The sequence below is a fragment of the Schistocerca serialis genome, chromosome 5 (genome assembly GCF_023864345.2).
Source record: "Schistocerca serialis cubense isolate TAMUIC-IGC-003099 chromosome 5, iqSchSeri2.2, whole genome shotgun sequence".
NCBI classification, from domain to species: Eukaryota; Metazoa; Arthropoda; class Insecta; order Orthoptera; family Acrididae; genus Schistocerca; species Schistocerca serialis.
The window spans coordinates 615040349-615059392 of record NC_064642.1 but is presented as its reverse complement, the minus strand read 5'-3'; the positions used below and the strand labels follow the sequence as shown (position 1 = coordinate 615059392).

Below are 19044 nucleotides of genomic sequence, written 5' to 3'. Positions count from 1 at the left end.
CAATTTGACAAATGGACTAATAAGATCACAAATCGTAAGTAGAAACGAATATCGGTACTAAACTTCTCATTGAATAACAGAGAAACAAAAATGTAATTTAGTAACATATCTGCAGCAATTGTTACGTAACACAGTAATTAGGCTTACATACATTAAGCAAACATGTTTTACAGGTCACTAAAGATGCTTCACAAATAATTAAAAAGTAAAACGCATATGCCACAATACAAATAGCCTTTTATTTGGTTGCATTAGACGAATCACACCTCCAAGAATATTGTTAACTTCTTCACGTTGTTCAAAGCCTTACAAATATCATGGTTTGCATCGAGCACATTCACGGATTTCCAGAAAATGACAACAGCTGAACCTTGTTGCTAATCTGTGGTCAGTATGTTGTATACAATATTTGAAGAGGGATTGGGAAAGAATAGAAAAGTACTTCAGGGATGTCTGACAGTGTGACTGGAGCCCGCAAAGTACTTCGGCTGTATATCAGGAGTAACAAGCGGAGTAGCGTATTCTGATGGAGAACATTCGTTCTTATTAGAACAGGCTTTTTCTTATTTTTCCAAAAGTCGCCGAATTATATGAGGATAATCCGCACCCTGGTGGCTTACTGCATTTGTATTTATGCAAACTACTACCTGTATTTTTTACGATATTTACGTTTGTGTTCAAAGTGGTTATTCGTATTGATGGTAGAAATGTGATGGAAAACTGGCTTTGTACTACTGCTTGCTCTGGAGCAGCCATTCTCAAATTATTTTGGCAATGGAGCCCTTTCGAAACACTAAATATTTTGCGAAACCCTACGAAAAGAAAAACTTTGTTTTATGTCCAGTTTTTAATTATAATTATTGAATGAAAATTATGCAAAATTAGGTACACTGTACACTACTGACTTCTGCAACAATACACAAAACGATACACATTAGTGCAATACAAAAAATAGCGCTGTATAGACTTCTGTGTAAATTGAAAAATTGTTTCCACTGAATGAGAGGTATGAAGTTTTTTTGTTCATTTTTGACCAGCTGTTTAACACCGGTACTGACGGAAGAGAGTTGAAGACAGAATCCCCTTTTACATTTTTTTTTGGGAACGGTAGAACAGTCAGCATGTGTGGCAAGTTGTGAATATTGATCATGAATCCTGTGCAAAAATCATGAAGTGATATTGTTTCGAACAGTGGTTCCATGCTTGAATCTGATATCATTTCTAAAAAAATAGAGATTTATCGGTTGCGTTTGACGTGTTTTCTGGATTCCGAAAATTTGGTAGAAAATGATTCTGAGCCCATGAATTCATTTCATGACGCGCGCATATCATGGAGACACCGGACCAATTCTTCAAATGTTTGATTACGTAATCTGTCTCGCCAACTAACACATTCGGTGTTAAACTTCCTAATTCCCTCTTGCTAACGCAAACAATCAAAAAATCTAGTTTTTTAGGCGATTATTTTGTTATTAGTACTGAAAACTGCTGTCTGTTTTCCTTGTAAAGAATTAGTTAGTTTCATGTTCCATGAATAATTTGCACTATAAATCGTAATGAAGGGAAATTAGTTATTTTATTTTCACGTCACAGATTTAATTCACAATTATTTTCTGAATCTATCTACCAAAAAACTAGTCTGAACAATCATGCCACATCGCATCGCTCAAACTATCTTTTAATGTAAAAAAATATCAATCACAAAATTCTGTAATTCAGCTCCTAGTACGAATAAGCTTGTTGAGGTCTTACACTGAGGTAACCGTATAATCACAACACGGATCAATAGTGCTTTATGTCTGATCCCATAACCTCCATACAATACTAAAAACATTTGGCCCAAAAACTGCGTGGTTTATTTTTACTGCTTTGACCAGAACCAGTTTTAGATTTACTGGCATCTTCTTTATCACGAATGTTTGTCTCTGCAGTATACAATTGCTGGAACTACAGTTTGGCGCTTCACTTTTTATTAGTGGTATCACTCCTGCTGGTTTACCAGTCCTTCTCTTGGGACCCATCAGTACAGATACCGATAGAGTCGTTCGTCGAGATGGTACATTCGAAAAAAATTGTTAATCATGTTTAAAATTTATTTACTGGTAGTCTAGTCGTAGTTAGCAACAATGTACACATTAGCAAGTCTTCTTACAGTGAATGTTTAAATGGTTATCGTACAGTTATCAGCAAGACAGCCAGACCAGCAACATTAATCAACTCATCAATTTGTAAGACGAATTTGTTGTGTTGAAGGCGACTGATTATTTCTAGTCTGATATAGCCTGAGAGACCGTTATTTCGATAGGGAAAAGTGTCGTTCGAAGGCGGCACTGTAGGAAGTTTGGGCGCAGCCCCGAATCCTCCCGAAACCAGGTAGGTAAGCAGGTAACAGGACCGAGTCCTCCCAAACTCACACATTGCATGTTGTACTACAGACAATAATATATTTATCTCTGCCATGTCCCTTATCTCCTTTCCCTACCCCTCCCATGTTTTAAACAAAAAGTATTGATTCACTTATGCACGCTTTGCGCGTCACTTTGAGCGGGATCTAGTCGCTGGCGCTGTGCTTGTGGCCTTGGGAGGATCCGTTACCATTTTTCTGACCGCGGGAGTATTCGGGGCTGCGCCCGAAAGTTCTTTTCAGATGTTTCATCGAGCGTACATTCTGCTATACCTGCTACACATGATTTCATTACATTCTCAGTGATAGTGTACGCTTCGCCTGCTTGTGGAGTGCGATAGCTGACCAAATACGAAGCCTCCGTGGTTTTCTCATTCAAGTCCTAACATTCGCATTTTAACAGGTAACATGGCACTACTCGGAAGTAGCTTGCTAAATAACAGGCAGAGAGGTGAGACGTTGAAATCGACAAATCCGAGACTAATGTAAGATTCTCATTCTATCTTTTTTTTATCTTTAGCGAGTCGTAAGATATCCTATTGTTTGAAAGCATGGAGCTTGAAATCGTTGCATCACCTTCTTGAATCTCGTACTCTGACTGGAATTCTTTGAAACTGATGCCACATCTTTCAGGCAAACTACCTTTGAACTTTGGATGCAAGTTTTCCTTGCAACACCTTTAAGCCAATGCTCGATTCTATCTTTTAAAACCGATATTTATATTTTATTGTTTTACAGACATGAAATAACATCGCCACACCACACTGTATTTTATAACTGTAGTGAATAACGAACACGCATCCAACATATTGCGGTCCCAAAGTGGTGTGCGGGCTTCCTGTGCTGAATTGGACTGCATGTTGCAATCGTAAACTGAAATGGGAACTGCGCTCTGTGTTGCGCGGCACGGGTGATGCATAGAGAGCCAAGCGACGATATCCTTCGAGGCCGTTCAAGGTGGTTGTGGATGAGTCAGCCGGAGACTGGAGAGCGTATAGTGGAATGTTCGAGACTTTTGTAGATGACACGGCTTGCAGAGAGAGAGAGAGAGAGAGAGAGAGAGAGAGAGAGAGGAAGAGAAAGAGAGAGCGAGAGCGTTAGCACAGCCGCTGTACGTATGTGCGTATGTATAGTGACAAGTATCTAGTCGCTACATACGTACTCGAGCAAGCTAAGTTCTTTCCTTCAAAGCATTTAGTGGCATTATTGTAGATTTATTATGCTGTATGTCGCCTCATTTTTGGCTATTTTTGGCTACTAACAAGGGAACCTCCCCATCGCACCCCCCTCAGATTTAGTTATAAGTTGGCACAGTTGATAGGTCTTGAAAAACTGAACACAGATCAATCGAGAAAACAAGAAGAAGTTGTGTGGAACTATGAAAAAAATAAGCAAAATATACAAACTGAGTAGTCCATGCCCAAGATAGGCAACATCTAGGAGCCTCCGTGCTCAGGAGCGCCGTGGTCCCGTGTTTAGCGTGAGCAACTGCGGAACGAGAGGTCCTTGGTTCAAGTCTTCCCTCGAGTGAAAAGTTTAATTGCTTTATTTTTGCAAAGTTACGATCTGTCCGTACGTTCATTGACGTCTCTGTTCACTCTAATAAGCAAAACCGCGCGATTAGTAGCCGAAAGGACGTGCCTCTCCAATGGGAACCGAAAACATTTGATCGGAATTTCATAGGTCAACCGATTACTCCACAGGAAAACATGTCTGATATATTCTATGCGACACTGGTGACGGCATATGCGTCACATCACAGGAATATGTTGTCGACCCACCTAACTTGTACCCTTGGCGAATGGGTAAAAAGATTCTTCTACCTTGCCCGATTTAGGTTTTCTTGTGGATGTGATAATCACTCCCAAAAAGTGATGAAAACATAAGAGTTTGTCACATAATCTGCAACAAATGAATGCAACAGTTTCACAGTCGCACAGTTTTCCCTGTGCTCTGTCAAAACATAAGTTTTTAACTTTTTCAAATTTTTCCGTGTGTAGACCGTCAAATGTCCAAGCAAATCTGAACATGTCCTGGAATTTTGGAGACCGAAGTTGATTATGTGAGAGTGCCTGAACTTTGATAATTGTCTGAAAATAATAAATTAAACTTTTTACTCGAGGGAAGACCTAAGCCAAGGACCTTTCGTTCCGCAGCTGCACACGCTAACCACGGGACCACGGCGCTCTTAGGTTCACACTGACCTTGATGTTGCCTATCTTCCACATGAACTACTCAGTTTGTATATTTTGCTTATTTTTTTCGTAGTTCCACACAACTTCTTCCTGTTTTCTCGATTGATCTGTGTTCAGTTTTTCATGGCCTATCCACTGTGCCAACTTATAACTAAATCTGAGGGGGGTGCGATGGGGAGGTTACCCTGTAAGCACTGAGAGAAGCGCTGCCGATGCCTTGCGGAGCCGCAGGTCTCCGCGGAGCACTTTGTGACCAGCGCTACTTTAGAGCTTACCGGTTTGCAGCGGCCCCCTGTGGCAGCACTGCCGTTGTGACCTTCCGTCTTTAAGGGGACGACAGTTGTGGTGAGGCATTTTTTTTCCAGCCGATGGGCAGTGAGAGCATCGCACATGTAGACTGGCGTCGAGTTGCCACTCAGCCGCTGCGCCTCGTAGAACTCTTCCAGCGTCGTGAACAGCTGCGGTAGCCACAGCCGCACCGTGTTCAGGCTGCAACACGGCCGTCGCCAAGTTGCTACAGAATAAAGTTGTCAGCGAAATGCTGGAAAACTCGCAGAACAGTATGATTTCACTTTGGATTCTTGTAGTACTAGAGTCATTCAAGCATAAATCGGGATGTCTTAACACGTCTTTATTGATGAGATACACCAGTGCAAGTAGGGAGCCTTTTTTTTCCTTCACTGCTGGACAATTGCCAAGGAGAAGAGACATTGTTGGACAGGAATAATCAGAGGATATGTGGACGGCGTGAAAACAGCACACACGTAATACAGGTAGAGTGTGTGATGTAACAAAATAAAAGTGATGTTATTATTCAATGGAAAAGTTGGAATTTCAGATTTCGCTTACTGTTTTATCAATCACAATCGGCGTAAGAATCATGGATTGACCATTGTCATAGAATATTGCATTATGAAATGTGAATAGTCTTTACTTGCAGTGTCGCGTGGCTTGAAGCAGTCACAGCTAGCGTCCTATTGATTAAGAAATTGCATTTTCGTCTTTCTAATTACTTCATTATCGTAGATACGATCATACCCGGTCGTGAAGTTATGACAAAACAATTTCCTAAGGGACCAGAAAGTTCTTAGGGGCGCAAAAACAACTGTAACATCACACAAAAGGGAAATTCAGTATTAAAGCTGATGCAAGGAGACGATAAAACGGTTTTCTTTTTGTCAATGTAACACGCACATTGGACTGCTGATCTTGGATTCTGTAATCTTACCAAATGCATAATTAAAATGAAAATGATACTGAGGATATGATAGGAATGAGCACTGCTAAATGATTCAGTATTTCCAGAACAAATATTTATTTTAACTAAAACATATATCGTACCTTATGCTTAGTACTACAATGACGGTAGATTTTTATGTCCGTTTCATGTCCATTGAGCGATCTTTTATATAGCCATTGTCCTCTTGAGTCGCCCGTGTGTCGTCACAATAAGTTATGACAGTTCTTCTTTTTACACTTGACTCGAACTTAGACGGAACACGTTTTTATACATTTAGTAAAAAATTAGATCAGACCGCCACAAATCTGTGTCCGTCTTACTTAAGGAAAACAGTACAAGTGTCAAGCGCTCAGGGCTTCATTTGTTCTCCAGCGAACAAAATAGTGAAGGATCGCATATCGATCCGTATTCTTCTGTTTATATTGCCGTCCAAAGACAACGAATTACATTATTTAGTATATTCCACCGTCGCTATGCGACATCTTATTACACATTAATCATTCTTTATATACAAGTATTTGTCTTCTGGCTGAAAGTGTTAACTATTTGCTGTTTTAATGAAGCCAAAAATAGCGAATATCAAAAGTGGTATATTTATAATGAAAAATGGTATAGATTTCACCAATGGAAAAGCAGGCTAACAGACAAAAATAACATGTGTGTTTCACATAGGTCATATTTCCGACATAAATGTCGATAACGGAGTCTCAGTGAGGATGTATACCCTCTTCGACCACTGAAGCACATTTTACACCTGTTGTCCATGCTGGTTACCAACCTGTTTAGGAATCCTTGGGAGGGGTAGGGGGGGGGGGAGGGATAGGGATAGGGATATTGTCCCACTCCTCTCTCAAGGACATTTTCCAGTTCCTGTACAGTTCTGGGAGTGGATTTTCGTTGAGAAACTGGCCTGCCCAGAGCATTCCAGGCATGCTCCATAGGGTTTGGGACCACGGAGTATGCAGGCCATTCCATACGTTTGATACCTTCCTTTCTCAGTCTGTCTGACACCTCAGTTGCCCTATGTAGACGGACAATGTCGTCTATAAAGTCGTGACCTGCCGCGTCCCTAAACAGGCGGACATGATCCGGAATATTCTCCCTGCAATATCGTGTGCTGTAACGGTATGCAAAGCTATGCAGCGGTATTCGGACATTGTGCATAATGTGCCTGCCTTCACCATAATGCCTAGGTCATACCTATGGCGTTCGTAAATATTCTGTAGTGTAACGTGTTGTGCTCTCTCTCGACACTAATTGCTTGCCAGAAACACTTTTCACAGAAAAGCGGGATCCGTCGGAGATAACCACTCTGGATCACTGTTGCTGACCCCGACCACCATCCTGCCTACACCGACGAACTCTGTCTTGATGAATGCGAGATTGAACTGTGATGCATTTAAGTTGCTACCGAGCATACAAACTAGCCTAATTTAATTGCCGCGAAATGGTTCTGGCAGAAACACGTGTACCGGTAGCGGCTGTGAGGTCTGCAGTAATCTGTCTAGGAGTGAAATATCTGTTCCTTTTAGGCACTAGGGCTACGTATCGATCATCTTGCATGTGGTGGACCGTCTACGGATCATCGGCACTCTTTCGCATCACGTTTCCACATTCAGCGCTCTTTATTAGTAGCGAGATGACGCTTCTGGACACACCATTACTGTGGCCACAGTAGTGATACTGTGCTGCTCGTCCACTATTGGAACCTTTCAAATGTTGAGTGGTACTTAAGTAAATAAATTAGTGAAATCAAAGTGAACTAGAAATTAGAATATAAATGGAAAACTTGGTTTAGTTTAGAGAGTTACAGACTGGCACACAGCGGGCACAACAGCAGAGCAGAAGAGACAATGACCGTGAAGTCAGCAAGTTCCACACAAGCGGGCGCTGTCGATTCAGCCGTCAGGGCATCGCCCGACCGGCTCACGTGTTTCTCAGTTGTCGCATTTGAGCAAAGGCCCTCGCCTACATTCCAAGAGCCAATGACCGACGTTAAGAAGATTCTTTGAGAAGCTTTTCAACGTGACGGAAGAGGCAATGACCGGCTCACATGTTTCTCAGTCGTCACATGCGATCAGAGGCCCCCGCCTACATTCCAAGAGCCAATGACCGAGGTCAAGAAGATTCTTCGAGAAGCTTTTCAACGTGACAGAAGAGGCAATGGCCGTGAAGTCGTTCACCTCCAGTGAACTGAAGTGAATAAATACGCGAGACGCGGTGGGCCCGACAGATGAAGACGGGGACGAAGACGAAGACGGAGACGGGGACGGAGACGAAGACGAGAGACGAAGGAAGAAAAGAAGAGTAGCAGTAGTTTTCAGTCAGTTTCGGTGCTGAAGACCGTCATGCAAGAAGAGACTGCATCATGCACAGACGCACCAAGTCCGCCGCTGTAATGGAATAGCAAGCAGCAGCCGCGGCGCCAGAAGACAGAAGTTAAAAGGTATTTGAAGTCTGATTTTTACGTACCCGGGTGACTCGTGAGGACGGGAAGGAGACGGCCTCACCTCAGCAGTCACCTGTGAGCTGGGATGAAGACCTGACAGCCGAAGACTGGCAAGCGGGAGTCCGTGGTTCGAGTTCGGGACACGGGCGTTGCCCCGCCACGCCGCTCCGCTGGTCGACGCACAACACACGCGGCCGCTTAGAGAAGAGAAACACTGGGACGCCACATCCAAGGTATCACCATCCGATGCACGACTTCGCTCGCAATAATTAAACGGGCCACCTCGCGCTGCGCGTCTCCAGTCAACTGGGCGAGACGGCGACACGAGATACACACCGCTACGCGTAATCAGACGCCGCCGCCGCCGCCGCCGCCGCCACTGCCGCTACCGCAGCAGAAGACCTCACAAACAACACAGCTGCCGCTCTCCGAACCAGAACATCCCGTAAGATACAGTTGTGCAAATCTTCAATAAAAGTTATCTTATGTAAAAATGATGTTTCATTCGACCTCATACCCGAGCCAAGGAAGAACCCACCCTGCCCACATGTTATTAAGAGAGAAAAGTTAATTTATTTAATATTTTCACCCTGACAGAATGCTTTAGAATGCTCATCCTGACAATTGACAGCATCAAAAGAGAAAACCCAGTTACACTGAGTGACAGAAGTGTCACATTTAGTAACACAACTGTTACACAAATGATGCCATACCACATGGGTGTCGCACTAATCGTTTCCCCAACAACCTCCGTGAAACACTGTACTGCATAAACTATAGAATGCATAAAGAGCGTTCGTACACACGCTTCACTGCATTTAGTATTTCCCGCCCTCTAGGTTTCCTTTTACTGTCACTGGTCGGGTGTTCGCAGCAATCGTCGGCTGTTGCGTAGCAATTGGCAGTTCTTCCGTAACAAGTGTCAGTTGTTTCTTAGCAATCGTCAAGCAGTGTACGTTGTTCATGTTAACAGAAATATGTCTTCTCCATCTGATAGGAAGGTATTTGTCCCTTCACGGAATAAACATTTTGGCTGCCCCCCTGTAGCGTGTACGGTTCGATACCAGCGCTGTCTTCAAAAAGTTTCTCTCCCAATGGAAAACATGCCAGACAGGTAATGATGGCTGACGACGGCTGATCACACCTGCTGCCAACGACAAATCTGACGTAGCTGGCGAGTCCACAGGTCACGGGCAGAACCAGCGAACCACAGGATGTCGAGTAGGGCCAGGGGTAAAGAAATTGAAAAATAACAAAAAAACTATCTTCGCAAAAGGTAGGTGTATGTGAAAGCAGCAGGACTACACCAGTGTATTCGCTGACGTAACCATAGTCTGAGGGCATGTGCGTGCATTCGTAGTGCTAAGAGAAATACAGATAATGGTGATTGCACGCTTGGATTTTATGTCGTGTTGAAATAAGACGTTGTCGAAGTTTTGAGGATTTGTTGTTTTTTAGTTATCCAGTTTTACAGGAATTAGGCCACCTTCACAATTGAAACTAAAATACGGGACACCTGCCACTGGCGTCAGTCCTGGTTTTAAAGATGGCGTAAGAGTAACATAAAACATAATCTCGATGGTTTTACTCATAAAACAGTAACAAAGTAAGACCACTGATATCTCCTGAGATGTAATGTAGCCATTATTATTATTATTATTATTATTACGAGGGCGTGCTGAAAAGCAATGCCTCCAATTTTTTTATTCTGTTTTCAGTATTGGTTGAGACACCACATGTCATGATTTGTTACTCAGTCGACTTTCTTGCTTGGCTGACGCGGGTTGCAGCCTCTGCCGCCAGAGGGCTACGAATTGTAGCGTGTAATGGTGGCGTTTGCAGTAATTATGTCGTCGTGTGAGAAGCAGCTCAGAAAACTGAAAGCACGAATTCGAACAGTTTGTCCATACATGGGACACCACTTCTCCTTCAGTATGACAATTCCAGACCACATAAGAGCGCTACATCTGCAAAAATCCGATACCTTGGGTCCATTGTCATGGATCGTCCTCCATACAGTTGGCCCCATCTGTTTTTAATCTGCTTCCAGAACTTAAGGGACACCTTCGAGGACTTCACTCTGACAGCGATGAAGTGGTGCTAGTAGAGATGAGGTTGTGGCCCTGTCAACAGAGTCAAACGTTCTACAGTGACTGTAACAACAAACTAGTCTCTCTCTGGGAGAAATGTGTTCGCCGCCATGGTGACTATGTTGCGAAGCAAATATCTAGACACGAAGAATAAAGATGTGTCGTGTTAATGAAGTTTGTTTTATTTAAAAAGCTTCAAGAATTTTCACATAAAAGTTCAGATGCATTACTTTTCAGCACGCCGTCGTATCATTAACCTATTTGAATTATTAATTTATTATTTAAATTCATTTTTTAAACTTATTTGTGCTACATGTGGACTACGGTGGTTGTATTTTATCTTTATTGTGGTCTTCTGCCACTTCTGATGTCCTGGGTGAAATTTAGTACCTTTTTCTTGTTGGTACCTTGAACTTTTCTATTCGCCCAGTACACCTTCATTTTTCTGCTGAACTGGTTAGCTTTCATTGCTCAGACCATTTCCTGGTCTCATTGTTGTTACGGTCCGTCCCCGGTAGCTGAATGGTCAGCGCGACAGAATGTCAATCCTAAGGGCCCGGGTTCGATTCCTGGCTGGGTCGGAGATTTTCTCCGCTCAGGAACTGGGTATTGTGTTTCATCCCCATCGACGCGCAAGTCGCCGAAGCGGCGTCAAATCGAAACACTTGCACCCGGCAAGTGTCTACACGACGGGAGGCCCTAGTTACACGACATTTCATTATTGTTACCTTCCGTAACAGATGTTAGGAAGGGTCTAGTTTCAGTTGCTAAATGCTTGTCAATCCTGTTAGTTATTAAGTCTTGCCCCTGCGGTGTGCGGAACAGTTTTATTTGTAAGCAAGAGTACAATATCCGCTTTTCTGCGTTTGTATTTGGCGATGTCTCTGTGAAAGCTGAATTCTATCTGGCATTGGCCATTACAATGACCGACTTCGGAGCAAGGTATGGCAAGAACTATTCAGTGAATAATTTCTTGAAACTGATAGCGTTCATTTCCAGTTGGCAGTCATCGCTCTTTTTCTTACATCTGAATGCAAATTTTGTCTCAGGAACAGAACAAGAAACGCCAGAATGCAAAATAATTATCTGACAACTTTTTCCTGTGAGAACTTCCTGGAACGCTTCTGATTCAGCCATGTTTTATCAAGGTGTTATTGAACTGTTGTTGAACTACCTTCTTACCTTACACCTTGCATCTTTCTCAGAAATGTGCCTCGTGCTGCAGCTATGTCACATTTTTTCGTTAAAAACTCTTGTATAATTACTTCTGAGAGTCCGCCCCCAGTAGCTGAGTGGTTAACCGGCACGGTAGCTTAGCGTAATCGGTCAGAGGGCTGCTTGCCCTCTGTAATAAAAAACTGAGTAAAGGAATCAACGATCAACTTGAACGGATGTCTTGTGATGTCCGCCCAGACCAAACGCAACGACCAATACCGAACAAAATGAAAAAAAAAGTGGTCAGTGTGACAGAATGTCAATCCTAAGGGCCCGGGTTCGATTCCCGGCTGGGTGAGAGAATTTCTCCACTCAGGGACTGGGCGATGTGTTGTCCTAATCATCATCATTTCATCCCCATCGACGCGCAAGTAGCCAAAGTGGCGTCAGATCGAAAGACTTGCACCGGCGAACGGTCTACCCGACGAAAGGGCCTAGTCACACGACCTTTTTTTTTTTTTTTAATTACTTCTGAGATATTTGAAACCAGTGCCTTTTAAATTTCGTTGATTTGAAGCCAATTTTTTTTTGCCTAATTGTAACAAGTTTTTGTGTCATCGTATATTCATCATCTATATACGTTTCAAACACGGAGGTGCTTAAAACATCCGTATCAAAGCCATCCATTTGTGTCACAGGCCATTTTCAAGCACTTTCCATGTTACGTCGTTGACGATTTTTCTGTCAGATATCTTACTTGGCGCGTAACATCGCTGACATAACTCGAAGCTATCAAACTCACAAAATGTTAACAAGATCTTAACGATACTGGCCAACAAAGAAAAATTCCACTGCTCAGACATTACTTAGCGAGTAATTTATAATTTCGCCTGTGCTTTGCTTAAAAACGCACCAAGTAAGACATCTGACAGAAAAATCGTCAACGACGTAATATGGAAAGTGCTTAAAATGGCCTTTGAGCCGAAGTAGGCCTATAGCCAATGAAAATAAAGTCTTAATAACAACTGCTACACAAAGCAGCGATTTGGTTTAATGTACACATAATTTCTAGGGATATGAAACTGAATGATCACATAGCCTCAGTCGTAGGTAAAGCAGGTGGCAGACATCGGTTCCTTTGTAGGAGACTGGGAAAATCACTCTACAGGAGACAGCATTCAAAACATTCCTGTGAACAATTTCAGAATATCTCTTAAGTATGTTGGGCATATACCAGTTAGGACCAACACGGGACGCTGAACCCACACAGAGACAAGCAGCAGGAATGGTCACAGGTTAGTTTGACTCATGGGCGAGCGGTATGGAAATACTGACGCTGCTTTTCAATACATGTGTTTTGAATTACTCAAGTATTGTAAGAATATGAAAAATATAAACCGTCAGTATAAGGGAAATCCTATATATCTACATCTGCAATATTGGCGTAACTATTTAATAATTTCGTGACTTACATACCAAAAATTTTTGTAGTATTTTTATATTACAAACCTGCAGAAAATATTCCTTGACATACGTCCACCTACCAACAACATGAAAGTACTCTTATAGGCAATACCGCATGATTCATCAAAATTTAGAGACACCAACATAAGCATCCGCAAAAAATTTTTCAGGGGAAAGCCAAAACTGCCAAATGAACGTATGTCATTCAGCAATCGCTAAAGTCATAGTAGTGTCTCACTGCGATCTGCCACATAATGCTACAACTGCATAAAAGAGAGGTTTAGTGAAATCACGGGAAATCGCATATACTTGGTCCAGTCACATTAATTTGACGACCTGTCAAAAGCCTGAACAAACATCTTCTTTAACGCAGATCGTGTAAAACATGCAGGGAGAGAGTAAATGAGGTTTTGGAAGGTACTGACAGATATGTGGAGCCAGTGCAACGCCCAGCTGCGCTAGGTTTATTGGTTAAAGACCCATGATGCGAACAGTCCGATCAAGATGGTCCCACAGATTCTCGATTGGGTGTTAATCCGAGAAGATTGCTGTCCAGGGGGTACGGTAGACTCATTATGGTGCCCTTCAATCCTCGCATATAAACTGCGAACTGTGTGACACGTTGCGTTGTCCTGCTGCTAAATGCCATCTTTTGAGGAAAACCAAACTGCATGTAGCTGTGGACATAGTCCCCAAGGATAGCTTCATACTTGTGTTGATCCATTGTACGTTCCAGAATGACAAGATAACCAAGGAACGCCACAGACATTCCCCAGAACATAATGCTCAATTCTCTGGCCTGGTCTCTTCCGACAATTGTTTCCCGTTATTTGCTTTCAGACATATCACACCGACGGTGCATGAAACGCAATTCATCTGAAAATGACACCTGTCGCCATTTAGCGGTACTTAAAGATTCATTTTGTCCAATTTTCAGATTGCAGTCTAATCGCAAAAAGACACAAGAGAGACAGAAAACCACGTACGCAAACATCACTAATCATATTCCTGTAAACAAATGCACTTGAAAATGAGAATAAATTCTCGAAACGCGTTGTGTTAACCATCAAAACACAAGTCACTCGTGTAGTTTTCATTATGTAAATCATGAATGACACAGTTGCGGACTTCCCTGAAACATCTAATACGATGAACGAAATTAAAACTGAGAAGTCTAAACATTTAATGAACATCGGTTGGACCGTCAATAACAAGAAAAAGAGGAGAGAATTAGGTATGGCAACAGATGGGTATCCTCAGGGCTCTGCATACGACGTGAGACGTCCCACTCACAACCGTCCCACCCCTGTTCCAGCATAGTCAAGGCATTAAAGAGCACCCATTAACTGACAGACTGCTACGTCTAAAACGAAAAGTAGGGTGCAGGGGTAAAATTGGAGAAACGCATCTAAATGCAGTTATAAGAGGGATGAAATAAGACGGTCAAGGAGTAGAGTTGGTTGTCCCCCAGATCCAGCATGCAGCAGGAGATGCTACATAACCAAGAGGCCCACGCATGCCCCGAAGATAGCTTAAAACCTTTATATCTCAAAACAAGAACCTATTTTAGTGGAGAAAATCTATGAATCATCTGCCAGTAATTGAGGCAAATATGTTGTTATCAATGGAGAGACGTCTACAGACGTTAAAGTAACCTCTGGCGTGCCACAGGGGAGTGTTATGGGACCATTGCCTTTCACAATATATATAAATGACCTAGTAGATAGTGTCGGAAGTCCCATGCGGCTTTGCGCGGATGATGCTGTAGTATACAGAGAAGTTCCAGCATTAGAAAATTGTAGCGAAATGCAGGAAGATATGCAGCGGATAGGCACTTGGTGCAGGGAGTGGCAACTGACCCTTAACATATGCAAATGTAATGTATTGCGAATACATAGAAAGAAGGATCCTTTATTGTATGATTATATGATAGCGGAACAAACACTGGTAGCAGTTACTTCTGTAAAATATCTGGGAGTATGCGTGCGGAACGATTTGAAGTGGAATGATCATATAAAATTAATTGTTGGTAAGGCGGGTACCAGGTTGAGATTCATTGGGAGAGTCCTTGGAAAATGTAGTCCATCAACAAAGGAGGTGGCTTACAAAACACTCGTTCGACCTATACTTGAGTATTGTTCATCAGTGTGGGATCCGTACCAGATCGGGTTGACGGAGGAGATAGAGAAGATCCAAAGAAGAGCGGCGCGTTTCGTCACAGGGTTATTTGGTAACAGTGATAGCGTTACGGAGATGTTTAACAAACTCAAGTGGCAGACTCTGCAAGAGAGGCGCTCTGCATCGCGGTGTAGCTTGCTCGCCAGGTTTCGAGAGGGTGCATTTCTGGATGAGGTATCGAATATATTGCTTCCCCCTACTTATACCTCCCGAGGAGATCACGAATGTAAAATTAGAGAGATTAGAGCGCGCACGGAGGCTTTCAGACAGTCGTTCCTCCCGCAAACCATACGCGACTAGAACAGGAAAGGGAGGTAATGACAGTGGCACGTAAAGTGCCCTCCGCCACACACCGTTGGGTGGCTTGAGGAATATAAATGTAGATGTAGATGATGTATATTGGAGGGTCATGCTTAGTATAGAGGAATAGAAAGAGGCATTCCACCAGCATATGAGCTACAGTTTGTATGGCTCCACAACTACAATGTGTGGGTTGCTCGTTACATAAAATAAAACTGTGTATTAACCTTATATGATCAGTGTGGGGGCGACATAGGATGATGGATTCCTTCCAGAAAGAACGGAAAGAAGAGCGCCTTGCAACAGTAATCTCCTAGATAGTGCTAAGATTATTAGAGGGCCTGTACCCAACCAGATATCGTTCCAAGTGAGGAGACGTGTCATCTGCACCCACAGATCTGTATCAGCAAAGTGAATGGGCGCGAGTAATCGTTCCTCTAAAGAAACTGTCAGCCAGTTCATTCCGTGGGACACGACAGGACTTGGGACCCAGAGAAAGACAACTGAGCAGTCAATATTACTAAGTTCAGCGAGAAGGCCTTGAATAGCAGAGAGTACAGGGCGAGAAGGGTAACGCTTGTCAACGGCACGAAGACTACTCATTGAGCCACTGCATATTAAAATGCAGTCAAGGGAGGCCCATTTAATAAAGTGGAGGGCTTCGTTAATGGCTATCAGCATCAGCTCTGTTGTAAGAAACATTACATGTTCCTGACAACTTGTGGTGTTCTTGAACTTCAGGGAATGTAAAAGCATATTCCATCTTATCCATGGTTTTAGAGCCATCAGTGTAAAAGTTGGCAGCACTCTGAAACTCCTGAAGAACTGAACGTAACAAACGACAAAAAGTCATGGGGCAACTGCTACTGTGGGATCTCGAAATAAATCGATCATAATTCATGGCTTGGGCATCAACCAGTGGGTGTGGGGGAAGGGGGAGAGGAGTGGACAAGGGTGTATGAGAAAACACAGGTATACATTCTAGGGAGGACAGGTAGAGATCCTGGCAGAGGGCTGTGAGGCACAATCCAGCTGGTAATCCCACATGAAGGTAGATGTCAGGAGGTCGACGACCTGTATATACAAAAGGAAAGGGATATGTTGGATGAAAAGGGAACTGTTGAATGGCGATTCCATAGAAGACCAAGAGTTAGTACCATTGCAACTGAAGAGGTAAGATCACCACTTCAACAAGGGGACTGTCTACGCTACTAGTTCAGATGGCGCCAGTATCCAGACGAACTCCACAATGACAGTCTAGGTCTAACAGTTTCAAAGCTCAAGGTGCCGCTGAGTCATAAACCAAGCAACCATAGTCTAGTTGGGATGAGACCAGGACCCAGTAAAGACTGCGTGGGCAAGGAAGCAGAGATCATTAAGCTTCCAGATGCAGCTAGCCTTTAGCTGACGAATATGAAGCAGCTAAGCCAGGTTTGCATCAAAAAGGAGGCCCAAGAAGCGGGGCTATGCAACAACTTCCAAATGTGTGGATACACAAGTATAATTGAAACTATAGGAAAGAGTCCATGCAGTGGGCCATCGGAAGGAGCACTAGAGCTGGCTTTCAGCTGAGGCTACTGAGTGGGAACTGCACCAAATGCAAAAGTCGTCTCGATATTGTGCTGAGACAACCAGCGGTCCAACAGAAGTCGCTAGCCCATTTATGGTGATGAAGAAGAGTGTGACAGTACAGAGACCTGTCGGATGCCTTTATCTTGGACCCATGGGGAGCTGAGTGAAGTATCAACCCGAAAACGGAACAACTGGTGGGATAAAAACTGACACAGAAAATTGGTAGCGAGAGTAAGTAAAATGCGATGACACCAAGCGATACTGTAAGCCTTATTTAGGTAAAAAAGATCTGCAATGACATGTTCGCGTATATAAAAAGCCTGCCACATTGCTGCTTCCAACTGTACCAGATATTCAGTTGTGGATCGTCTATTCTGGAAACAACATTGATAGGAGGACAAAAGCTCCGGAGACTCTAGAACTCAGCATAATGTGTGGATGATCATCCTTTCAAGAAGTTTACAGAACACGCTTGTGAGGCTAATCTGTTGGTAGTTGGCGAGCGATGGTGGGTTTTTGACAGGCTCAAGGACTGGGACGAGATACTTGAGTTAATGCTTGAAGACCTTGAGCAGATGTAGCCTTTGAGTAACATTCAGGTGTTGTATCATCTGATTATGAATTGAATCAGGGCCTGGGGCCATATTCTGAGATGAGGCAGGAAACTAAAGTATTTTCGGTCAGTGGAAGATTCATTATATGACTTAGACTGGCAGATGGTGAAAAATAGGGGGACATCTTTGACTTGTCTTTTCTGCAGTAGAAAGGTAGCCAGATAAGAAGACGACTCCAATGCTGTTGGAAAGTTGGTTGCAATGTCCTCATCAACAGCCGATTTGTTGATATCAAGTCCACCATGAAGGACAACATCCAGAACAGTTGTTGATCGTTGGCAGCCCAGAAGACTACAGAGCTTGGCATCTCATTGGGGGTTAAGAGGCATACTTTCCCAGGGAGGAGACGAATCGCTCCCGATATTCTTTCTTACTGCATTTAATTAGACACCTAGCCTTAACCTGAAGTCTCTTAAAAGTTGTAAGGCTGGCCTGTGAAGAATGTTGCGTGAATTTTTACAGGGATATTTGGCGATCGTGAACAGCTATTGAAGTGTCTTTGGCCCACAATGACACTGGCCAGCAGTGGAGGGGATCTCTCAAAAGGGGAATAGTAATTCCAGTGGTGATCATGTAGGAGATGTCTTGCACAGCCTCAGTGATGCGATGTGGCAGAGGTAAAAGCAGAGGCATACAATGGCCAATAGCTCTTCAAAGCACCCAGTGTGTTAATCAGTCAGTCCTACATTGGTTGGGAGGCGATAGGATCACCATAAAGTAGTCACTCTCACAATGATCGTCATGGAGTGACTGATGACGTGAAGCCATGAGACTGGAGACAGAAATTGTTAGATCAATAGCTGAAAGGATGCCATGGGTCACACTGAAGTTGTTAGGAGTACCACCACTGAGGAGACACAATCATTGAGGTTAAGAAACTGGTCAAGTAGAAGGCCCCTACCAGAATAATTGGTTGTCCTCACAGAGGTTGGTGTTCACTGAATTTCCCAAGTAGGAGAAAAGGAGGCAAGTTGTTGGGTTAAGGTGGTGAACTCTAGGTAAGTTTAAAGTGGACTGTCTGGGGGTATATAAAGGTTTCAAGTGGTGATTGCTGAGATAATTGCACCACAATTGCTTCCAATGTGTTTCGAACTGGAAACCGCCCCTTGGAAAAAATGTACAGACACCTCCAGATGTCCTCTCAGAACCAGTTCTGTCAGAATGCGCAATAACCATGGAGATTTAGGGAATGGTCATCCGTGAAGTGTGTTTCCTGCTGAGCAACAGGAATTGCAGAAGAGGAGGAAATAAGGTGTTTTAGTTCCTGAAGCTGAACGTAAAGCACCGGCAATTCTAATCAATGATCTCATTATCGGAGTCCAGGTTAGGCATGAAAGGACCAGGAGGACTGGTAACATCTTAGGATCGCTGGCTGTCACTAAT

General features: G+C 43.2%; 1 protein-coding gene across 1 annotated transcript in view; it reads right to left on the bottom strand.

The window, feature by feature from the left end:
* The window catches only part of LOC126482138 (synaptic vesicle glycoprotein 2A-like), a 133219-nt gene that overhangs the window by 22899 nt on the left and 91276 nt on the right, over positions 1-19044 (bottom strand). The window contains exon 8 of the mRNA XM_050106115.1: positions 4875-5088. Coding sequence (XP_049962072.1) covers positions 4875-5088 — 214 coding nt within the window. The remainder of the gene's footprint in view (positions 1-4874; positions 5089-19044) is intronic.